Source organism: Rattus rattus, chromosome 13 (genome assembly GCF_011064425.1).
Source record: "Rattus rattus isolate New Zealand chromosome 13, Rrattus_CSIRO_v1, whole genome shotgun sequence".
In the NCBI taxonomy this organism is placed as follows: domain Eukaryota; kingdom Metazoa; phylum Chordata; class Mammalia; order Rodentia; family Muridae; genus Rattus; species Rattus rattus.
This window is the reverse complement of record NC_046166.1, coordinates 75,090,680-75,116,303: the sequence shown is the minus strand read 5'-3', so window position 1 is coordinate 75,116,303 and position 25,624 is coordinate 75,090,680. Positions and strand designations below refer to the sequence as shown.

Genomic DNA, 25,624 nt, shown 5'->3' with positions numbered 1-25,624 from the left:
TTAAAGCACTTAATATACTGAAGTGGAGACACATGCAGGCAGGCAGGCATGTGCAGAGACACACATGCCCACACGCAAGCCTGAACGCAGTGATTAACTGGCCTAGTCATTACTCAGAACGCCAGCAAGCTCACTTACTGCATCCTAAGCGAAACTCAAGTAGTCCTCATGTAATCACATAGGCTTCCCTTCCCCTATTTGAAGCATTAAAGAGTCCTCACACCAAGCTAATTTAAAGGTTTAGTTTATACAGTTGAGATTTCTGCAGACTCCACAATATTAATGGCAATAACTACAAATTTTAAATATTATGATAAAAATAAACAGTCAATAATTCTATAATGCAAAGAATTTCAAGTAACTCAAGAAAACAAGACTGAATTAAAGGCGTATTTATATTTAGTAAGTTAGGGAACATCTGAACTGCTCAGAGAGTAGGGAAAATTAGCTTTTATAATATGTAGAGAAGGGCAGTGGGACAGATGAAGAAACAAACTACCGCACTGCTATAGCACAGTAAAAGGTGGCTGCATTTACTGACAATGACACCCTCTTCCCTGTAGCCTGGACCCAACAGCAATCAGTTACTAAGCACAGGAACAACCCAGTATATCTCGTGGAGTCTCCAACAGCAGACACTCCGTCACCTAGCAACTGATTTCTTTTCACGTGTTGCAGAAGAAACTGAGTGACAGGGTAAAGGCACGAAAAGGCTGATCTCAAGTATCTGGAGCCCAGGCTACTCTTCAGATAGTGCTTAGAACGCTGGCAAAGCAAAAGCAACTTTTAAATAACACGTCCAAACCACGAACATGCAACCGAGAGCAACAGGGACTGGATTGAAGAGTCACATTAAAATAATAGAGTGTAGGAATCAGGAAATAATTTGAGCTAAGTTATGTCAAGAGATTTAGTTTTATAATCTATTCAGGTAAATGAAGCAGACATGTACGAGTACTAAGGTATCCTGTTCACTAAAACCTTCACACTATATACCTCATGCTTATCTTTAAAGATATTTAAAATGATTTCATTCTTCTTTACCACAGTGAAGAGTTGAAACTAAAGCAACAGCGGTTTCCAAAGGATGCAAACACAAAATAACCCACCAATTCATCGCAAGCAACATTTTCAATGAACAGGATGACCTTTCTCCGCGACCCTTGTACTGCACTAAGCCATCCCCACACATCTCAGATAGCATTTTATAGCCTTTCCTGGAGTGTCTTAACATTAGTAAACTTCAAACCAAAGACCAAATGAGGCAGATTCTATTGGGTTATATGTGAGTTTCCACATGCAAAAATACCCAAACAAAGCCCAAGCCCCCAAACCTAGTGAATTTAAATGGTTTTATCACCCACCACAACATGCTAGGGTGAAGACTATTTTAGTCATTTTGAAAGTCCAAAGCCAAGTTCTAGCTGATGGTCCACCCTCTCTGAAAGTAACAATATTCCATAGTTTTAAAACATACTTTCTAGTGTTTATTAAGTATAATTTATATAATTTCTTTAACAGAGGCACAGGTTTGGTATTTTCCAAAGATAATACTTGATGTTATAATTCTTTTATCAGCATAAAGTAGTGTCTGTAAAAATAGCCAGTGAGTACTAATTCACAAGTGCATGTGATGTACATAGAAACCCTGTGAGAAGTATAAACCAGAGGAGATACAGTACAGCTCTATGGCTTCTAAAAGTAAGCCACCCTTCGGATTTGACAGAACTAAAAAAAAAAATTGCTTAAACATATGAATTTAAGACTTTACTTTATTCAGCAAAATCATTTATTTACAGTGGGGAATGCTGGTTTGATTGTGTCAATGAAAGGAACAAGAGTCCGACAGACAGTACCGCACTGCAGGTGCTTCTGTAGCAGGTGACCAACTGTTTCCTTACCTGTTGTCAGGAACGTCAAGAGCCCCAGCATCACAAGGACACTGCTCTAACAACACACCACAGGTCCAGTAAAACCCTGGCAACTTTGCAATACCAACTTTTTCTTTTTTTATAAATGCATAAAAAAACAAAAAGTCAGCAAAACCAGCATTATGACGTAGTAAACAGAGTATAACTCCGAAGTCAGTGGTCAGTGAACACCTTACCAGACCAGCTAGTCACCAAATGACCTGCTCTTCAGCAGACCCAACCAGTACAGAATCCCAACAGGTGCAAAATACACCACTTCTAGAAGATAGCAATGATCTGATAAGGACTTGACTTAATGGAGGAAAAGAGGGAAAAATAAAGGGATTTGCAGAGCATAGCCCCTATTAGAACAAGCTAACTTTCCAGATTTTCCAAATTAAAAAAAAAAAAAACAAAAAAACAAAAACAAAAAAAATAAAAAATAAAAACAAAAAAACCACTTCAACATGAAGCTACAATACGAAGTTTTTTCATTTTTCTTTGCAAAAAGTTCAGAGTTTGCCATTCAATCCTGGGTTTTTAGTGAGAAGGACAGTTTTGGCCTGGACTTCCCCTTGCCCAGGATAATTTTTTGTTCTTCTTTTTGTTGACGCTGTCGTTCTTGTTCTAGTTTCATCCTTTCCTCATGAATCTTTCTTTGTTCTTCAACAATTCTCAATTGTTCTTCAGCCTGAAAGTTAAAGTACAGACAAGATCCGTCAGTCCTGTCTCTCAGTATCTCTCACTAGCAGGTAATAACCTAAAAATCTATCTAAATATGCAGAGACCAGGAGAGGAACAATAACTGAGGGAAGAATTATTTAATACTACATATTTTCTCTATTTCATCTATTAAAAAATATTTTACAGACGTCATGCCTTGATCAAACTGGATTCTGTCTTGATATACCATGAAGATTAACAGTTACGTAAAGCCATGACACAGACTCAGTCCCAGGTATGGTATCTACTCAATTACTATACTTATAATCAGACATATACAAGAATTATAGCTAAAAATTCCCACTGTGCTTCTATATTAAGTCAACAGTGACCAAGAATTTAGCTAGGCAGTAGTGGATCTCTTGAATTCAAGGCCAGCAGTCTACAGAGAGTTCCAGGACAGCCAGGGCAACACAGAAAAATCCTGTCTGAAAAGATAAAATTAATTGTTTTCTATTATCTAAGACCTGTTTTCTTGGAGAGAAATAAAATTAGCAAAGGTTTTGACCTAGCTGATTATAAAATGCTACCTAATTTCAAATCAGCAGCAGAGCTAACAGCACCTTCAATTTCAAGCAGGTGACTCACCACCTGCATGGCTCTATACAGCATTCCCGCCATCACCATGGAAAGTCAAGCTACTCTTCTCCCCACTCTCCTACCAAATAAAACCTTCCCAAGGACCAACCCTCCCATCTCCTGGCATCCCGTCCCTTGAGTCTAACTTTACCCCTTCTCCTAGAGGGCATTAGGCAGCACTTAGCTGGTAATTCTGAATATTATGGTGGGAATGACACGCAAAGGGTAGAGGACAAGGACAATGCCATGACAGCCTGCACAACAAAGAATCCGCACCCGGAATCACAAGTGTCGTTGGAAAGATTAGAAAGATAGGCTGTTTTAACCCTTGAATGTCTCCATCAGTTACCAGCACATGCTCCATTTTTTCCTGACTTTGACCTAAGCATGCAGTGTTGTCCTTTGACCCCTTCCATCTCCTTTCAAAGTTACATGTGCAGTCATTGCGTCTGCCTTATTTTACTTACAGCTGCTTTAAAGACAGAAACCAACAATAAACCCAATGATTTCCCACTACTTGATTACAGCCTTCTGTCCCCTCTACAGTGTCATACAAATCAGAATTCTCTGTTCATTATCACTCCTCTGGCCTAACAGTACTTTTTCAAGTAAAATGCGGTGTAGCTAGAAGTCGTCAGCAAAGGATGGAAATGACTATTGCTGTTATGGAACACAAAACGTGAAATTATGTCCTGTGGCTATCAAAATGGCAGTAGTGTTGAAATGTGGGCCCGTAAGCATAGCTACAAGATGAAAATGGGAGGAACTTAGCAGCACTCAGGGTAGGCCAGATACAAACTCCAGAGCAATGATGGCCCCTGCATTCTCCGTCCTCCTAGGCAACTGTTGCAGTAGCCTGGCAAACCACGTACGTACTGAAGAGACCAACAGCTCCCAAACTCTACAGACTTAATATTTAAACTATTCCACCCTTTCTTAAGCCCATCCTTTGAGGGTCAAGTTCTTTTCTCCCCTTTTCTAATTTTTAAGATCACATTTATTTATTTAGTACATAGGGGACACCACAGCACGGTTGTTGAAGTCAGAAGACTCCTATATGTTTACAGAAGTCAGTGCTTTCTTCCCATCACAAGGGTTCTGAACATCAAACAAACTCAGGCTATCAGGCTCGAAGGAAAGCACCTTTACCCATCTTCTGGCCACTTCCTCTCATTTACTTGAGACAGGGTCTCATGCTGTAGCCCAGGCTGACCTCAAACTCATGGAATCGGATGGGAGCACTGTTATGACTCCTAGGCTTTGTCCTGCCTGCTGTGCCCTGAAACAACCCATCAGCTGGCTCATGACCACTCTCTCACTCTTTGTTGAGTTATTTTCATCCCCGCTGTCCCCACACTGGTTAAAGGGCACACAATGTCTATGCACCTAAGATGCTGAGGCTGTTCACCCTGTACACAGTACTAAGAGACCCCTTTGCCTTCAATTCCCCAGTGATCTCCATGGGAAAGACAATAACAGCCGAACTTTCAAAATTACCATGCTCCGTGAGTGGTAAGAAAGCCACTAAAAACCTACCTACACCAAGTCATTCAAGTTGCTATCTTCCCTAGATTTACCAATGATCACAATACGAAAAGGGAGGTGGAGGGGAGATGGATCTATGGATTAAACCACTGAGGAAAACTACAGTCCAGATTCTCAGAAACCACACATAAATGTCAAACAGGTGAAGCAGCAACATCTGCCAACAAGCTGCCTAGCTGACAACGGGTGAGCTCCCAGTTCATCAGGTTAAATAGACGATATCCATGTTAACTTCAGACCTGAAACCTTCATGCTAACGATCCATATCAAATAAAGCACCTATTGGGGGTGCCAGCGCTAGAGACTAAGCCAAGCTTTCCCCCCATGTGTGTTTGTATGCACTTGTGAAATCTCCAGCAGTTAACACCCAGACTCAATCCTACTTGAGTTGAGCCTAATAACCATTAGGATCTTGTGAATGAGTTGAAAAGAACAGCATTATTCCATGAAAACCCTTTAAAATCACAGATACAATTTTCAATTCCATCAATGTGTGACTGATATGCTTGCTGACTAAATGAAGAGCAGCTAGATTCAAAGCTACTTTATTAGAATTTACTCAACTACTTCAATTTCTGGGATTTTTTTTTTTTTTATAAATGTATCTGTAAATGTGCAAAATTTATAAATATTGTGTGTATACAAGCCAGGTCAGACTTGATGCTGTTCTCAATGACTTCTTTGCTCTGCCTTTGGGGCCACCTCTCAATGGGCCTGGTTAGGCCTGGAAGGCTGGGCTACCATGGCAAGCTAACAGGCCCAAGGATATTCCTTGTCCTACCTACCCAGGCTGGGACTACAAGCCTGGGCTGAAGGACAGTGCTGGGGCTCAGCTCGGATCTTTAACAGCAAGCTCTTTGCTGACTGGGCCATGTTCCTTGACCCCCAGATTCGTAATTGTACAAAGGTATCTATTGTATAGTTTGGGGGGAAAAAACGATGAAGGCTAAATAATTTATAAAACACCTGTAAAACAATATTGAATACAATGGAAAAACAAAACAGGGATGAAAGTGGTGGTGGAGAGATGGCTCAGCAGTTAAGAGTGGTGACTACTTTTCCAGAGGACTCAGGTTTAGTTCCCAGTACCTACATGAAAGCCCACAACCACCTTTAACTCTAGTCCCAGAGAATCAGAGAAGTACTCAAAGACATAAATAGAATATTATTTAAAAGCAACAACAACAACAACAACAACAACAACAACAACAACAACAACAACAACAACAAAGAACTAGAGATAGACTGTTCTGGGGTAAAGTGCTTGCTTTGCAAATATGAGAAGCTGAGCTCAGATCTCCAGCACCTGTGTGAGAAGTTGGGTTCAGTAGGAGTGGAGTTAGGAAGATCTCTGAGGCTCACTGGGCAGCCATAAGACACTGTCTACTTCTGGTCTCCTCGTGTCTGTGCCTGTGTGTATGCACTCATGCACATACACTTAAAATATAGAGAGTCAGTCAGTCAGTCACTCTCATTTTTGTGTCTTATTTTTGTGTGATCAGGGGAAAATAAAGCCATAATATATTTATATATGCTTGAACATGTATTTCAAGAACGCTGGAAAAACAAACTCACAATTTGAATGTCTCCTTTGAAGGTAGAGGATGGGAAGTGGATACATAAGGTTTAGAAGGAGGAACTTAACTGTGCTTAGTAACAAACAAACAAACAAACCAAACAAAAAAACACACACACACACACACACAAAGACTTCAAATATGATCACATTACACAAGCAAAAACTCAGGAGCAAAAATTTTGCTTTAGAGAATCATACTGCACTGAGCTCAAGTCTTCGCTTCGACTAGTTCCCAGTCTAAGATGCCCTTATGAACTGCCTCATCTTGGGATAACCTAGCAAGGGGATTAATCTCCAGCACTAGAAGCACAATTAGAAGCCTTTCCTTTTTCAGTGAATTAACACATAAGCAGCTAGCTTCACATTCCTTGACAAATGGGATCCTTAAACACAAATTAGGCGAGCTCACCTTTTTTAATACCAGGCTCCCCAGTGATGGAAAGTTAGTTTGCTATCTAGTCTATCTGTGAGCCACGCCAATACCTTTACTTGCTATGTATTTTCCCAAGCCCTGACTTCCTCTAATTAACTTCCCAGCCCAGCTGACACAACTCATCTTCTCCCCTTCTTGTTCCCTGTGTAATGAGAAAGAGTGTTTGAATGGGGAAGAAAAAAGCACAATACCCACCTTACCCACAGAAGATTATTCTGTGGACATCCTGTGAGGCCAAGGTTAGGGCCTACAGTGCAGTCATTATGACCACTGTGTCTAGCTAGTATGCCTAGACCTCTGCACCCCACTGCCTTAAAGTAGCTGGTGAAAAGAAGTCACAAGGCTAAAAGCACCTGTCTTAGTGCAGGTCCTGGTTGCTCTTCTGTACCATCTAGTTTATCAGAGCTGACCACACGACATAGTCAACATTCTCTTTCTTGGACTGACCAAACTCTAACAATCTAAAGGACCACACGACATAGTCAACATTCTCTTTCTTGGACTGACCAAACTCTAACAATCTAAAGGACCACACGACATAATCAACATTCTCTTTCTTGGACTGACCAAACTCTAACAATCTAAAGGAAGAAATGCTTATTATTCGTAATGATTAAAGGGACAAGGGGAAAGAACTGAAAACTGCACCAACAGGCACCATGCCTTCTAGATTTTAAACCCTCTAAAGCACAAAACTTGGTTGGCTCTGCTACTTGTATTTCTAATTCTTCCCCCCCCCCGAATATATAATATGTAAATCTGGTTTTTAACAAGGGAATGTTTAAAAAAGAAATTAGTACTATGCATAGAAAGGCACATCCAGCCTTTAAGGGGTCAAGACAAATGGATCTTGAATTCAAGGTCACCTTCAGCTACAAGACCCTGCCTCAACACATATAAACTAAAACTGTTTAAAATGTGATCTGTTGGTCAAACTTTTATACACTTTTCTCTAAGTTTTCATATACAAGACTAAAAAAAAAAAAACACAAAACACAGGTGGGTGCCAAGCCTATACACAGGCTAAGACACAAGCACCTCAATTATGCTGACCCTGATCTTCCTGAGGAAAATGTTCCCCTCTCCTCTAGAGCATTAGTCATACCATCTAAGTGAACCCATGCTCACTGCTTCTACAACCTTTTCTCCTCAAATTTAATTACCTATAAACTCCTAAATCAGTTTGAAACTTCAATTCTAGATACTTTAGTAGATTTTGGATTGCCTAAAATGAGGGTTTAATGTGGGATCTGAACATTCTCACAGCTTCAAAGACTTTGTTCTATAACACTGACAAGAAAAATGATGTCTTCAGGGTTTTCTTTTGACTTTATGTGCTAACATTTCACATTAAGGGCTGGAGAGATGGCTCCAGTAGTGAAGAGTACTTGTGTGTTACTCTTGCAGAGGACTCAGGTTCAAATCCCAGTGACCACAGGATAGTTCACAACCTTATCAATTCAGTTCCTTCGATCTAAATAAAACCTTCTTCTGACCCCAGGCACCAAGCATACATGCAGTGCACACACATACATGCATATAAAAGTGAATAAATCAAATAAACATTTATTCATTTCCTTCTAAATGCCTGCAGGCTTCCTTCAAGGCCTAGAGCTCCCCGCACACAAGATGTCTTTCCCATCTTGTTCCCTCTAGGCACCACTTGGCAAGTTTGCCCATTTATCAATTCTCTCTAAAGCATCTAACTGCTACTGTGTGGACAGAAGACCATCTTCTCACTTTGTTTCTCTTCAAGTCACTCTGCAATGTCAACACATGCACCGAGTTCTGAACACCTGCTTTTTATACTATGTTTCCAACTACACTAACAGAAGGTTAATCTGTATTTTCTTCCCTGAACTCTCATAGAGAAAACCCACCCCTCATCCTGATTTCTTAGTCACTTCATTTCATGTTAAATTACACAGCTGGTGCCATCTCCTGAGAGGAATGTACACAGCACTATTATGTACCCTAACTATTACCTACTCTAAAATGGCTAAGTGACATTTTAGCCTATATTCTCACACCTTAAAGGTGCCCTCTAATTGTGTGATTTCCTGTGTCTATTGTATAAAAAAAGTTTAAAAGAAAAAAATCACCACAGTCTTCACTGTACAGAATGAGAGCAGCAGGTCCTCAGCCAGCATCTTTGGAGCAAAGTCAACTCTGCAGCCTCTGGCTAGAGTAAGAATCTGTTCCATTCCAACACTAACCTTTAAGGCTACTATCACCAAATCTCTGTTCACCTCCCATTAACAGTCCCAGTGGACACAGTCTGCTGTCTGTTCTCAGTCTCACCTACCTGACTTTCCTGTTAACTTAATGGACTCAGGAACTAAGTGTCCTAGCCCCCTCCTGCAGCTGTACCAAAACAATGAAGACTGGGTAAACGTCAATACGGATTTTATTTCTCAGTCCAGAGGTCAGTATTCGAGATGCTGGCTATCCAGTGAGGAGCCTATGACTACAGCACACTACTTGACAGATGAGCACTGACTAAGAGAGAGGAAGGCGGACTCACAGCCTCAAGACCTGAGTAAATTACACTTTATAAAGTGCTTCAATGAAACAAGCATTCAAACAACAGCAGTTTCTAACTAAGTCGCCACACTGGAACCCCCTTCCTCAACACTCCTTTCAGTCCTAAGCATCACTGAGATGGTCTGGGACCTACGCAACACATGCAAAAAGCTGTCTAGAGGTAAAACCTTTCTACAGCAAGTTCTTCTGTGACTTTGCAAAATGCAATATTTTGGTTTTTGTGTTTGGCTTGCAGGCATGTGTGTGCATTGTAAGTACTCAGTACCCACAGAGGTCAGAGAAGTTAGTGGATCCCTTAGGTCTGAAGTTACAGAGAACTTTAAATGGTCAGGAGTTGAACCTAGATCCTCTTCCAAGTACAAAACTGTTCTTGCCCACTGTACAACTATCCAGCTCTTCCCCTTTTGTGATTACCTTTTGCAATCAGGGTAGCCTGAGATTCTCCTAAATAACCAAGCGTTCCTTTTAAAGTCTTTTTTCTTCAGCCTCTTTTTTGCTATTTCCTATGAGGGCTGAGAAGCCTTACCTCCTACACTTGGTTTAGAATCCCTGTGAGTTCTACCTTTCACACAGCTGTAGAACACAACTTAGCTAGCTAAGGTCTTCCCTCTAGTTTCAAATAACACATTTTTAACACTTCTGAGCACTAAAGAAGCACCTGTAAATAATTCACATTTCTATAGTCTTAAAAAACACCAACAATTGGGTTGGGGATTTAGCTCAGTGGTAGAGCGCTTGCCTAGCAAGCACAAGGCCCTGGGTTCGGTCCCCAGCTCCGAAAAAAAGAAAAAAAGAAAGAAAAAAAAAAAACACCAACAACCATGTATTCCCTATTATATGCCTCAAAATCTTCCAATTTCTACATAATTCCAAAGGAAGCTTGATGCAAAACTTTATTCTAGAGTCTAAGTCAAAATGTGTTTTAGGGTTTTACTGCTCTGAACAGATACCATGACCAAGGCAACTCTTTTAAGGATAACATTTACAGGAGTAGCTAAAAGTTCTACATCTTTTCCAAAGGCAAATGGGAGAAGAGGTCTTCCAGGCAGCTAGGTTGAGGGTATTAAAGCCCATGCTCGCAGTAACCCATCTACTCTTAACAGGTCCACTCACAGTGACCCATCTACTCCAACGGGTCCACACCCTCTAATATTGGCACTCCCTGGGCCAAGCATATACAAAACCATCATACTCCATACTCGTTGGCCCCCAAGAATCTATATGTAGGTCATACTTACCCATAGCATAATAAAAAATAGACTTAGTCCAACTTCCAAAGCCCCCGTAGTCTAGTCTACAGCAGTCTCAGCAATGTTAGAACCAAAGTTCAGGTCTCTACTGAGTGTCAACCAATCACTTAACTGTAATCCCCAAAGCAAGACAGGAGGAAACCAGCTGGGCAAAGTCCAAACTCTGCCATCTCCATGGCTGATGTCAAAGCAGTTTAAACTCCTTTTTCATCTTTGTTGACTGCAACAAACTGCTTTCTCCTGGGCTGGTTCCACTCCTTGTTAGCAGCTTTCCTCAGCAGATAGCCCATGGCTCTGGCATCTCAAAATTCTTGGGGTTCTCAAAGGCAACTTTGATGTTCTAATGTCTGAGATCTATCTACACATGATCTTCTGGGCTCCTCCAAAGGGCTGGCATCACTTCTCCAGTCCTGCCCTTTGTAGTACTCAAGCTCAGGTTGATCCACTCTCCACTACTGCTGCTGTTCTTGGTGATCATTCTATGACACTGGCATCTCCAATACACTGGGGTCTTTCATTGCAACTAGGCTTTATCCTCTTACTGCCTCTTTTCATGGTGCCAAGCCTCAACTCCTTTGCATGACCCCTTCAGTCCTGGGCCGTCAACTCCAACTGATGTTGCACTTTCACCAAAAGCTTTCCCTGACCTCTCAGAGTGCCATTCTCAGCTGCTCTCCATGACCCCTTCATGCCTTCAAAACCAGTCCACCAGGGTGACTCTTACACATTACCAAGTTTATCTGCAGCAGGAGGTACAACCTTGGCTACATCTGGAACACAGCTTCTTTGTGCTCTCAGAAAATACCTCCCAGAAGATATCATTCACCTCAGTTATGCTTTAATCACTGCTAATTTCTTAGCTCCAGCTAACCAGCATCAATTGTCCCAGTAGTCCCTTCTATTCGTGACTCTAAGGCCAGAGCCACATGGCCAAAGCTACTGAATTCTGCTGCTTGCTGGAGCTGGAACATGGCCCCTTTGTTCTACTACATTATTACCAGCTTTCTGTTTTCCAGCTCCTTTCCTGCCTAAGCGTGACTGTCCGGGAAATTGCTCTGTAGACTGACTTTGAACTCATGAGATCTGCATGCCTGTCTCCTAAGCACTGGGATTAATGGTGTGATCCACCAAGCCCATACTTGCAGTTTTTCTTCACCTAGAACTTGCTCTGTTCTATGCTGGCCTTGAACTCAAAAATCTGCTTGGCTTTGCCTCCTGAAATTAAAGGCTTGTGCTACTATGCCTACACCTAAACTTAGCTGGGCAGGATCTTGCCCCAAGGTACTCCCTTAATTCAATTTAATACCCTTGAATATAGGATTTAGCTACATTTCACTTCCTGGTGCCCCTTTAATACTCAAACCATATGTTTAATATTTTTCCTTTCTAAGCTTGATATACTTGTTCAAAATTCTCTTCTTGAGACTTGTCCAGAGAACAGTCTGTTGGGCTTTTTTGAAACTTTCTTTGATAAGGCATATACATCTCTTTACCTTAGCCTCAGGTAGACTCTTCAGACGAGGGCAAAAAGCAGCCATTCTTCACCAAAATATCACAAAAACAGTCTCTGGTTCACATATTAAATTTTTTTTCCTCTGAAACCTCTAGAACCAGGCTTCCACACTTCAAATCACCCGCAGAAACAATATCTTCCATATTCCTACTAGGATGGCCCATCAAGCCCCACTTAAAGCATTCCATGACTTTCCAAATCCAAAGACTCAAAATCTACATTCTTCCAAATAAAAGCATGGTCAGGCCTATCGCAGCAATGCCCCAGTCCCTGGTACATCTGTGTTTTAGGGTTGTACTGCTGTGAGCAGACCCCACGACCAAGGCAGCTCTTAAAAGGATAACATATATTTGGGGCTGGCTTGCAGGTTCAGAGATTCAGTCCAGTATCATCAAGGTGGGAGCATGGCAGCATCCAGACAAGTATAGTGAAGGAGGAGCTGAGAGGTCTACATCTTCATCTGAAGGCAGCTAGGAAGAGGGTCTTAAAAGTCCATGCCCACAGTGCACACGTACTCAGACTAGGTCTCCTAATGGTGCCCAAGGTTAAACATATACAAACCATCCCAGCATGTTATCAGAAATGGGTTCTCTTGGAAGTGCCAGGAGGCCCTTGAATGCTTCTTGATTCATTGCCTCCAGGGACATCTTCTAACCACATAAATCTTTAAATCCTCTTTTTCTAATGAGATAAGATCTCCCTAATATATAGTTCTGGCTATCTTGGAATTGCTATGCACCACCATGGGCAGGTAAAAACAACATTTTGAAATCTCATTCTGCTATGTCCTTACTTCAGCTTCTCTGATATATGTCATGAAGTCAAAGACAAACTTCCCTCTACCTTACACTTAAAAGGACACATGTGATGATATATAAGAAATAACTGAGAGCCGTCTTGTTCTTATGATAACTCAATCACACGTGATGATATATAAGAAATAACTGAGAGCCGTCTTGTTGTTATGGTAACTCAATCACACCAGCAAAAAGCACTCCTCGCTATTTTGTCCATAGAAAACAACATCCAAACATTCTAAGAACTAGATATGGGGTCATGTGCACTCAGAAGTAAAACAACAAAACCCTACATTTTCCTCAGAAGTCTTTTCATAGGTATCCATTGCAAAGTGACTGATAATTTCTATTTGAGTGCGTACATCTTTCGACTTTCAAACATGAGATTTCCAACCTCTCACACAGTGATAAACTCACAGAGTAAGAAAAAAACAAAAAGTGAAAGTGACTGAGGAAAACATGTAGTACATCCTTTGGTTTCCACTAGTGCATGCACATTCAAACACACACAATAGAAACAAAATTCTGCATTAATAACTCAAACTATTTTAAGACAGCTGGTTGTCAATTCAAGATCAAAAACTAGGAATGTACCTGCTTATCTGTGTCTTTCACTCTTAAGAGAAAGTACTGCGTGCAAATGCAGTTTACTCATGTAAAAATTTACAAAATACATTTCTGGAAGCAGAATTTAAGGTTTGTGGTATATACCTACGCATTTAAGCATTTTTTGAACCTTGCATATTCCCAACTAAACCCACAGCATCACCATGTAAATGTTTCCATTGTTCTATATCTTACAATAATCAATCAATAACAATCAATACAGAATATTTCCTAAAGAATAAAAAACTCCTAATTTAGCCAGGTGGTGGGCTCGTCGTTAATCCCGGCATTCTGGAGGCAGAGGCCAGAAGATCTCTAAGTTCAAGGCCAGCCTAGTCTACAGATAAGGTTCACAGACAGCCAGGGCTCACAGAGAAACCCTGTCTGAAAGGGAAAAACAAACAAGCAAGTAAACAAACAAAAAACCCCCAAACCATAAAAACTCATAATTTGGAATTGGACCTCACCAAGAGGAAAAAAGATTTCTTTTTTACAGATGTAGATCTATTTTCTAGAAACTACAGTAGTTAATTTATCATATCATATGTAGTTATATGAATGTTTCTAAGTTCTTATCAGGAAGCTGGTCTTTTCAATTTTCAAAATTGGTTACCCTTCCAGAACTGTAAATTCAAGGTCCACTGTCTCCTCAGAGCACTTTCTTTCCTGGCCTGCCTCTTGTTCTCACACACATCCTTCTTGGCACACAGACACAGACACACACACAGACACACACACACACACCACCCCCCCCACACACACACACCACCTCCGGTCTATAACTATTCTCAGATTCTACATCCCTGACTTACCTCAATGCCTTGGCTGTTTTACTTCTTTACCCTCTTATGTGCCTTCTATCCAATGCCTAACTGAGAAGAGATATCTCGTGGGAGGCTCCTGGACACCACCTCACCACAATTAGGTCAATTATATCCTATTATCCACACCACTTAAAGATTCCTGTATTGTTAACTTTTCTTTCAATCAGCTGTCGCCTCAATAAATATGTTAAATGTTTTACAAGAACATAATTCCTTATCTTCCTTCCAAGCGACTTTTGCCAACATAGGTTTTAGTGAATGGTCACCTCCTCAGCTAGAATAGTTCCTATTTCTTTTTCTTACAGCATATAAACAAGCATATTCATTACAAATTCCAGCAGGTATAGCTGCTGCTTCAACCAGACAAGCACCATAGTTGATGTAGCTGAGAAAATTCCTGTGTGTTTGTAAGGACCTACTGCTTCCCCTTCCCTTCTCAAGTCCTTAATTTAATAGCTTCAGTGCCTTGTATCAGACATTCCAGTAAACACAAAGAGCATCAAAGCACAAAGCACATAAAGGGTCAATGTTCAAAAAGCTTTAACTTGCCCCTGCCCTCATCATCATGTACAGTTCATCTTTGACTCTCCCATGAAGGACAGTCCACTTTCTACTAACAAAATTTTCCTCACCAGCCATTTCTAACATTATCACAGTGACCATAAATGGGCTAGATACATCTAAAGTTTTCACCAAAGTCACCAGACGTCCAGGTATTCTTCCACTGACTTTACTGTCATCATGTCATAAGAATGATGTCACTCCCTACAGTCTATGAGCAGACATCTATAACTGCACATCAACCCACAAAGAGAAAACAAGGCATTAGAAGGTCTACAGAAACCTGACTCCATGAACAGACTTAAATGAAAACTCTCTCACACACACCCCCTCTCCCCACCCTACCCCCACTACCAACAACAAAGAAACTAGAGGAAACATATTCCTCATATGGATGACTAACATGGGTAGACCCACACCAAGGTGAGACTATCTAAACCCATTCACAAGCCGAACCTAAAGCAGTCCTCATAGAAATAGTTCACAATCGTATTTCTTTTCTGAAATGTCTTTTCGTCACAAACCAGACTTATTTACCCTTTCAAAGTTCAACCTCCCAAATCTGAAATAAAATGTTCTCCTTTCTTCCACCTGCAGTAGGACACTCTTCCTCCATGCATGCTCTAGTACTAAATAAATACCCTTCTGAACAGTCAGTGTTTAAAGAGAATCAACCTGCTCTTCCCCCTAAACGTACGTCTCAGCAGCAAATATGTCTCTTGATCTTGTTATTTCTACTGCATTCAATTCAGACTTCTCTAGAATCTCTCTTGGGTTGTTCGTACACTCACAGGCTTGTTATCTTTCTTGGGGGTTTGAACTACTTACATTCAGGCTCTCCTTGTATTGGCCGGTTTTAGTTTTTAATTGACCTACATTTTACACTATGAAATAGTAAATTATTCTCTGTACTTCTGTTTAGATTATAAATTCAGAAGTAAAATATGTGAGTTGGTATTAGCATACCTGGAATTCTAGCACATAGGAAGTAGAGCAGAAGGATCAGGAATTCAAGGCCAGCCCAAGATATATGAGACCTAAGGTTGGGGGCGGGGGGATAGACTGTTCTTTGATCAAATGTACAGTCTTCCTTCTGTCTAATGATGGAGTGCTTCTGTGTCAGCTATCAAAAGAACCTGGGTGTTTTGCTTTTTTCCCCCTAATGGTTTCCAGGCCTAAGAAAGGTTAATAAGGTTAAGACTGAGTGAGATACTAGGAACAGAGTAGTATATCTCCTCCAGGAAATGTTTTAAAGCACTGAAAATGTCATAACTCTCTCCAAAACTCAACCTCAAGGTCCTTAAAGTAGCCTCCTCAAGTTTGCCTGATGACTCAGTACAAATCCAATCAGTCTGGAAGACCCCACATGACACCTCCCAAAAGCACAGCACTCACCAGTTTGGCCTGTGCTTCTGCGATTTTCCGGTTATTTTCTTCTAATATCCGCTCCAGTTCCTCACGCTTTGCTCTCTCTTCCTCCTAAAGGGGAGGACATGTTACAATGTTAGAAAAATAAAGTGTTTCCCTCTACAGCAAATATTTACTAATCCTCCTCTCAACTCTGTTGATCTGACTTACAGGGTAGCTTTACAGCTACCTTTCTGTCTGACAAATGATAAACTGTGCAGCCACTAAACAGTTGGTTTCTAACACTAGATTTAAATCATCCCTCCCAGTCCAAAACAGCAACCGACTAAACCCTCCCTAGTAGTCTCCGGGTAATTATTACTAATACTTTAATATCACACAAATCAACAAGGACAACTACAAAACTGGATAGTATTTACCAAATTAAAAATATATATATAAAATATAAATAAAGTGAATATTTGTCTCACCAATTATGGATACCTACGTATTCTTTACCTATACTCCTTTAATCAGCATTAAAAGTTGAGTATTTACTGTCTTGTCCAGTGTCCTGCAGAGTGTGCTCCTCGGCTGCCATACGCGCCAGCTTCCTCTTTAAATGATTTGTACTGTTAGCTTGGCAATACCTGCATCCGCAGCTCAACCATTTATAAAGAAACAACATACAAGGAAGGCTGAGCTGAGGAATGCAGAGGTTTATGGTAAGAAGGAACAAAAAATGTAATTCATCATTCCTAAGGCAAACAATTAATAAGAAAAATACATTTACTGTTAGTGGAAAATACAAATGGTAATCCGTACTAAGGACTGCTTCCATGGGGCATGGACTGAACATCAGATGTTGACAATCACTAAAGGCAGCTTATACTGTTCATCTACAATCTGCACTGAAATTCAGGAATCCAGGGGATGCACAGTCAGGAAATAAAACTCTGTCATTTCTTTTCTTGGAGAATTTAATGAAGTTTTATAATGCAAGCTATATGAAGATTGCTTGATGGTTTGGGCAGTGTTCAGATCACAGCAGACATACTCAAATGATTTTAGTATTTGGAAAGACTTATCAGAGGATTGTGTCCGTGTTAAAAAAAAATGTTAATATGAAACAAAAAGCAAATGAAGAGAAAAAAATCTTGCTATGATTAATAACTCGCTACAAGATAGCACAATTACTCCAAAAATATCTCCATTATTAAGGGCATTGATATAAATAAAAATACCATACACTGAATTTTAGTCTGTGAAACCAACTACAGACAGGTCTATGTAGTTAAGACAGGACAAGGGAAATGCACTGTACAAGCAAAGCTTACTAGAAAGCAGAGACTTAACACAATGTCAACTTGTCCACAGTAACGCCAGGATGAAAAATGACAGTAAGTCATGTGTTTAAGCCGAATATTTACAAATTTATGTCCAAGAAAACATTAACTACAGATTCCCTGTGTCACACAAATGGGATCTGTGTATTTATTAACCAACTGTGAATGGACACTCAGGGCTGGGAAGCGATTAGCCCTGAGTGCTTCTGTGACTTTCGCCACACTTTACGATCCTGGAGTAATCAGTGCAAACAAGCCATAAAGCTTCAGTAGCAAATTACTGTCTCACAGAAAGACATTTTCAACTTCTGCTCCAGCTGCTGATAAAACAAATCATGTGTTTAGCTTGACTCCAGACAAGGACAACCTGTTCCTTCAAAACTCTCTAGAGAAAAAAAGGAGTTGTTAGTAGGTACTTTAAAAAAATAAAAATAAATAAAAAAAGATGAACAATCTGGACATTTTTCCTTAAAAGATTCCTTGAAACACATTAGGAGAATGGAGGGCCTTATAATCAGAATGCTAGAATTAGTCCACTGTGTTGAAAGGATCAAGGGAGGGGATGAAGGATAACAGAAGGAAAAGAATAGTGAGAAAACCTACGTATCAAAAGCAGGTGCTGTCACTCAGTGTCGGGCCCTGCTCTCTGTAATCTGACTGAAGGCAAAAGCCTCTCACAGTCTAGGTAGCAGTGATAACAGAGAAGAAAATGCAACCGCGGGAGGATCTGTAGCCTTTTCCCTTTACCACTCCCTGGTCCCCCACCCTCCCAAAAAAGAATGTAGTCCTGCAGCCATGGCAAAAGTTTCAAACACTTCTCAAATACGTAAGCCAGTTCCATTGATCAAAAATATCCTTGAATAAGTTTTAAGAGAGTAACTTTTAAGTACCAGTCAGCACTTCTGGCTAAAAAATTATCTTTCGCAGCCACGTAAGTTTAGATGAGAAAGGAATTAGATAGTCGCATTCCATCTCGTTCTGGACTGAGCAGGAGGCACACCTGACACTGAAAGTTTTGCCATGGACTGTCTCTACTTTCCAAACGACCGAGCGTTACCTCTCTAGCTTTTTGTGCTGCAAGCTCAGCTTGTCTCTGTCGCTCGAGTTCTTCGAGCAACTGCTTTTCCATGATGCGTTTGGCTTCTTCAACCCTTCGGAGAACTTCTCGCTCAATTTCATCCTTCCTTTTCTCCAATTCTTCTTCTACCCTTTTTGCTACCAATTCTTCTACTCTTCGTGCTGTTTCTTCCTCAATGAGTTTTTCTTCTATTTCCTGCTGCCGACTAGCAAATAAAAGTAGAAAAGACAACTTAATATTTTAAAGAACATAAGAATTAAAACTAACTTTAAGCCTACTAAATCAAAGTGTCTCATTTCTTATGTCCTTAATAAGCTTATTTTCACATCACATTAAAAAAACCCAGCAGTCAGGATAATACAGAAATTCAAATGAAGATAAAAATCTTGGGGGTGGGATCCAGACATTCTAAATAGCGTAGTTAGCACAAAACAAGAACCTGAATTATTAGATTTAGGAACCATAAACCTGAAACAGCAATCTGCCTCTGCTAGAGTCAATGATGATCTTAAGTGACTCTATCCAAGGTTGAGCTGTAGAAAGATCCATTCATTTTCCCTACTCCTTACAAAAAGGGCAGACAACAGAGAGACTACTACTCAGTTAACAGCACTGTGGCCTTTACCTCCTTGAACATGTTTTTTAAGTTGTTCTACAGGCCAGAATAGAAAGGTAAAAATATATTATCAAAGCTAAATAAAGTATATTACTATTCTCATTATTTTAATCCCACTCAAATAGTGTGCTTATAGACTGGAAATAAAATTTTCTCTAAAAACATCTATCAAAGGACTATCATGGAAAAATTGCACATTTTGATAAGTCACTGGTCCCATACATCTATTTTGAGGTTGGTAAGAGGAAAAACCTGAAATGATTTTCCATTTTTATTTGGTTAGATGTTAAATGATAGTATTTTGGATACTATATAACTGGAAGCATGTTAATGCTACACTGATCTTTTAAATATAGCTACTAGCAAATATTAAGATACCATTTTGATCATATCATGTTTCTACCTAGCACTGGGCTAAACAGTATTTTGTACAGAATGAACAAATTTAAAGGTTCTTAACGATGCATCTAAAACCAAAAGAGACCAATTTACTAACACTTCCCCCCAAACTATCAAATTAACAAAACAAAAATAACTTACAACTTTCACCTTTAGAATCTATCTGACATAAATATGTAGGAGAATCATTCAACTTTGTGACTCTTAAGCACTCTGATACATTGTGACTCAATTCCTACCCAAGGGCTTTCAGCTCAACCCATCATTTCAGTCTCTACACTTTCCTCTCTCTCTTTACCAGAGAGAAAAAAAAGACAGAACAGTAAGTCTGGTTTTCCTCAAGGTCCTAGTTATTTCCAACACTGTGAGGACTTATTTGTATCTTTAATATTTCCTTCCCAACTACAATTTTCCAACAAAATATGAAAACCTAAGGTTTAACCCCCCCAACGTCCTATGGGATAAAGAACTAATTAGCATAAGCCTTTTGTCAATAGCCACGTGGTAAGAAACAGCAGATATCCTCTAAAATGATAAACTACGAACAAGAAAAGGACAGTGAATAGAGATCTCTACTCAGTGGCAGTCAATACAGAATAGTTCTGTCTACCGAAAGGGAAAAAGAAGATGAAATGAGACTTTAGACTGTACTATGGGCTACACAAGGATAGTAACAAAGACACACTACTGTGTACACACAAACTTTCAGTTACTTCTATAAAATCAGTTAAATGTAGTAAAGCCTAAGGAACTCAGCTTCATATCTTCAAAAACTCAACTCATCAGGGTGAAGTGGAGCAGAGTGCGAAGTACAACGGGAATAATGCAGCTTCCATCAAGATTCAGGTGAGAGAGAGGCTAGAAGAGGGAGCCAGGGAGCAAATAAAAGCCCTAGGAGAGCTCATCAGCAAGACACAAAGCTCTCACTCACTTTAACAAGAATTGGTAAAAGTGCAAAAGACTCCTTCTTGGGGCAGTCAAGCCATCCCTAAGCAATACAGCAAGAGCCAAAGCAGCTTTAACTGTCCGCTCTGGCAGTCTTCATTCCCAGTGATCACACCAACCAGAGGGCAGATGACAGGCATGAGTTTCTGAACGAAGGTGTCAAGGTTATCTAACTGTAGCTCAGAGACTTTAGTCTACAGCAGTGCAGGATAGGAACTGGCAGCCCCCTTTTTGAATAGGGCTGCTGGTCTCCCTTTGTTCCTGGGGGAATTGCAAGGCACCCCAGCATGCCTCTGATAGCCTCATTTATGCACCCTAAATGGTGAGTGGGAAAGGTCAGGGCTTCTCAGCACTGTGACAAGCCTCACAGAACATAACTTTGATTGTTATTCTCAATAAGATTAAAAAAGCATCTTCAGGATCCAGAGATAAATACTGAATCTGTTTCAAGAATCTGTGGCAAAAAAAAAAAAAAAGGTAAAGTCCATATTATCTTATTCCCTTTCTACATAAAGTTCAGAAAACAAGCAGGCACACAGACTACCAATTTAAGTACTAGTGCATCTTCACTGCTAGCCAAAGTTAACAGGAAACTAACAATAACACCACCATCAGGCCAACCCTTCCATTAAACCAACAATGTTTCTCCAAAAGGGAGCCAAAGCAATTCTGGTCCTGACCTTACAGAAGGACTCACAAGGATTCTCTGAAGCCTGTCCTCAGGAGCTGCTGCTCTCAGGGCCAGGATGCCCTGTTCACTGGTTCCTTGGGAAGGGGGAGGGGAGGTTGCTCTACCTTGCCTTTCTCTAATCTTTGTCTCGACTCATCTGATGAGCACAGAGCTTTGCTGAGAATCTCCTAGGACAAGTTACTGAATCAAGATCAAGGTTTTATCAAGTGGCACCAGGTCCTCATTTCCTCACGTATTTCAAAGATGGTAACTGATTAAATAAACCAAACAAGGGATGGCACAGTTCTTTGGTAATGCTAAGTGAGGCCATGGCTTGCTATGCAGAACTGATGCTGTATTTTAAGGCATCCTTAAAACAAGGGAACTCAGCTCTTGGAACATCCAAGAATTGCAGTAATTACTAGTAAACACTAATTACTTCATACCTAACAAGGTACTAAACACTGGGCCCACTTGGTGTTCATGTAGCATCCCATTATTTAAAACTCCTGATTCTGAGGTAAGTTAGTCACTTTAATGAACAAGAGGAATGTTGTGGTGACATAATGAACCTTAAGAGACCCTAAAGCCAACGGGCTTCAATCTTTTGCTGCCCAGCAGTTTCTTCCAGGACAAAGATGAGGCAAGGATGGAAAGAGAACCAATACCACAGTGAGTGAAAGAGGTCTTTGTGCTTGCTCCATCATTGTCTTAAAAGCTCTAAGTTCCAAAAATACATAGATTCATAGAGTAAAACGAGCTCTGCTTATTTTCCTAAGAATCATGAGTTCCAGTTCATCTGGGATACTCTTAGGCTCCTGATTTGTAATTCAGATAACACTAAGAATTGAAAACTCACACGCCACTAGCTGGAGGAAATTCCTCGGCCAATGATATGTTTTGGACAGGTTGTTTGCTACCTATTTTTTCCAGCAATTAATACGACTTAAAAGAATACCTAAGAAATGTTAATATTGGTATAGTACTTGGATGAGGGATCACGACACTTGGCCAAGACCCAAGGACAAGAGGAAGATCTGATTCAATTTTAAGCCATGCAAACTAGCTCAAAAATGTGAATAAATGTAAAGGTCTGCCTTTTAATTATGTTATTGAATTACCTTAATGAACTAAGATTATAATTACTGGATGCCTTCTTGAATTATTCAGCAGGCTATGCCTGCAAGCATGGTCAGTTATACTCAGTAACACTGACTGACTCACTCTCACGCCAAGCACTAAGTACTTGATAGCATCTCCAATATTCATGATAAAATGGGACTCCATTTCAGACAAACTCAGATGATTTACTGAAGGCCTGGGGATTATACTAGTCTCCAATTATCAAGACAATTAACTGGTTCAACCCAACAGATGATTCTTGTTTTACTTTGTCTTCAATCTAGCCCCAGACTCCATGAAAACATCCCAGGCACTCATATACTATTAGTGTCGCCATGTTCCACCCTGGGCTTTTCACTGCAAACACACATTCCCTGAGGTTCAATCCTGGAACCAGCTGCTCTTCCCTCTTTATAAAGTCCCCACAGCATTCTGTCTATCCCCCAGGCATATTATCCAAGTAAAGCCCTGTTACCACCTCAGTCAGCTCAACGTTTTTATATACAGAACCAGAACCTAGGTGTGCCAAGGGCAGACTCTGCTTTTCCCTCTCAACTACACTGCTTGGCAGTCTGGCCTCATTTTAGGCAACAGAAAGCAAAGAATGGTAAGTTGCAGCAACAACACTACAAACATGACAGCTAACTCCGATGCTTTGCCTGTGACCTACACTCAACTATATGGACCCCAAATACTTTCAGTCAGTTCCTTTTCCATTCCAACAACTGCTCTTGACCATTCCCTCTACTTACCTTCCTTCCATTCTGTTCTCTGAGAGACTCAGGAAGACAGCTTACTCCTTTGGTCCACATATACACTACAGGTCTGACAGCCTCACCATCTCCTATCCTTCACTCTTGGCAAGTTCCTCACAACTAAATTTACTACTGTATTATTACCTATCAAATGACTGAGCTAGATCACAATGTCAGAAGGAGCAAATCAATCATCTATCAACTACACCTACTATAGCACCTGGAACTTATTAAAGGCTCAGTAAATACTAGCAACTAGCTGAACGAACAAGCCAACAAGTATTTGTAAACAGACAAATTACTTGCCCTCATTCCCAAGGCTCCAAGATCATTGTGTTCTCAGTGTATTCTCTGCAGGACGTCAGACTACGTTGGAGCAGTGTCTAATGGACACGCAGAATCTAGCACTAACACCACATTGGAGCAGTGTCTAATGGGCACTCAGAACCTAGTACTAACATTGCTGCCAGACTTTCCTTTCCCTAGTGGCATCATTTCATCCTATGCTGACCATGTGCTGCGTGATGATTCTAATGAGTACATCAAGTTTCCTTTGTTTCCACGTGAAGAATTGTCTCAACTGTCACCCATATCTTTTTCTATGTTCTACCAGGCTACAGACTTGTTCCAGACCCTAACAGGATTCTGTGTGGCCAAGGTGTACTGAGAAATAATCTGGTAACGGTACAAGCCAAAGCTCCAGTTCTACTTACAGAATTAGCTGTGCTCAATCCCTTACCTCCTAGGGACTTCTGGAAAACCTGCCTACCACAAAATCTGCCATCTACTTTTTACAGAAAATAGAAAGCCCCTACACAAGTCATATACCCGAACTACCCAGTTCCTGCTTCATAACCACTTACTCAAGTCAGTTAAGAACTCCGGAAAAGATGGCTGGCTTAACAGGGAACACATATGTTTAGTATTATTGCTCCACGTGGCTGGGGGCAATGAGCACATCTAAAAGGAAAAGGTACTTCACAACGTACAAGTTGACTCTGGTTGGGTCATCAACACCTACTTTTACAAGGAAAGACTCCTCAGTCAAAACCACGTGATCTTTACCCAAATTTCACGTTAAGTCCCTTGACTGTAACTGGTTTTGCCCAATGTGAAAATTTCGGTTTTGGGTACTCCGAAACTAGAAGCATTTATGCAGGCAACAGCAGGATCAAGTATGCTCACTACCGAGACTGAGGCCATGACAAAAAGAGGGGTCGAAGGCACCCCAGGTGTCCGCTGGAAGTTTGTGCATCTGTCTTTGTACGACTGTATAAAAGGAGGTTCAGGAAGAGCCCACAATGAAGCAAGGCGCGCAACGGGGCGGACACCTCACAGGTACCCTCCGCTCCAACGCCCCAGGCCCAGAGATGCGCAGCCCCGCCAACCTCCCGCCTCGCGCCCTCAACTCCGACTTCCGGGCCGGCGCTCCCGCCCCACCAGCCCCAAGCGCGCCCTCGCGCCTCCAGTCGCGCGCCCCTCACATTTTTCGCTGTCGCTCGAACTCCGCCTTCTTCTCCTCCTCCTCCCGTTTCTGCTTCTCGTCCAGGCTGCTGCGCTTGCTCACCGTGCGCCCGAAGATGTCGATGCGGTCGGGCGGGGACGAGGCGCGCTCCCGCTCGCGCCGGGATGCCGCCGCGTTGGTGGAGCGCGAGCGGGAGCGCGACTCCCGCCGCCGGTTCCGTTTGCTCTCCCGGGACTTGGAGCGCTTCCGCACCCGCTCCTTGTCCCGCGAGCGCGAGCGCGAGCGGCTGCGCTTCTTGTTGTGCTTGGAGCTCTTGGTGTGCTTAGAGCGGGACGAGCTCCGGCTCCGCGACCGGCCCATCCTCGCGCCGTGCGGCTCCGCCGCCTGTCGCCCGCTGCCCGCCGCAGGCCGCCCCTCGCCGCTGGGAAGCGCGGCCCCAGCCCGCGGACCCTCCGCCTCGCCCCAAGCGCACCCGCCACGCACACGGCCGCCTCCGCCGCGAAGGCCTAGCAGGCCTGGCCCGGAGTCCCTAAGATGGCAGCTGTGGCAGCACCGGCCGCCCTTCCCACAATGCCCCGCGCCGAGCGTGCCGGCACGAGCCCCGCCCCCGGCGACGTCGCCTAGGCGGGTCGGCGAATGTGACCGAACACGCTCGGCTCTTTCCGCCACCGCGTGGAAACTAAAGTCAAGAGTCCTGGCCAGCCCTTAGGTCTTTCGCTACTACCACCCACAAGACCCACAAAAACCTTAGGAGTTAGAAAATATTAATGATGAACCTTGGCTGAAAGACAGAATACGGCCCGAGTAATTGGTAAAGTCGTGTTGTTTACTTAGCCAGCATTAAGAATATATCAATTGTGAACCGGCTATGCCCATAATCCTAGCTCTTAGAAGACCGAGACAGGAAGATCAGTTGTTCATGGTCAGCCTTGGCTATTAGTAAGTTGGAGGCCACCTGGGGATACATACATACAAACACGCATACCAACCACTAAATTAGAACAATTCCCAGAGGAG

General features: G+C 41.6%; 1 protein-coding gene across 2 annotated transcripts; it reads right to left on the bottom strand.

Moving 5' to 3' along the window:
- Positions 1 to 1,754: 1,754 nt before the first annotated feature.
- On the bottom strand, positions 1,755 to 25,178 carry Arglu1 (arginine and glutamate rich 1). Of its 2 annotated transcripts, XM_032918581.1 has the most exons (5): positions 24,816 to 25,178; positions 24,627 to 24,761; positions 18,615 to 18,840; positions 16,260 to 16,343; positions 1,755 to 2,601 (listed from the first exon to the last, which is right to left on the bottom strand). In XM_032918581.1, exons 1-5 carry the CDS (start codon positions 24,965 to 24,967, stop codon positions 2,437 to 2,439), a joined length of 762 nt encoding a protein of 253 aa, XP_032774472.1. In that variant the 5' UTR covers positions 24,968 to 25,178; the 3' UTR covers positions 1,755 to 2,436. The 2 variants fall into 2 exon arrangements, with proteins under 2 accessions (XP_032774472.1, XP_032774471.1); XM_032918580.1 differs by having other exon boundaries at positions 24,627 to 25,178.
- Between the last annotated feature and the right edge of the window lie 446 nt (positions 25,179 to 25,624).

Bases quoted from the DNA above. Each gene is read 5' to 3' on its own strand.
- Arglu1 (XM_032918580.1), bottom strand. From the start codon at position 24,967: ATGGGCCGGTCGCGGAGCCGGAGCTCGTCCCGCTCTAAGCACACCAAG. The intron at 18,841-24,626 runs GTGAGGGGCGCG...TTTATTTGCTAG, and splicing joins TTCGAGCGACAGCGAAAAAT to TCGGCAGCAGGAAATAGAAG. The intron at 2,602-16,259 runs GTGAGTGCTGTG...TTTAACTTTCAG, and splicing joins CAGAAGCACAGGCCAAACTG to GCTGAAGAACAATTGAGAAT.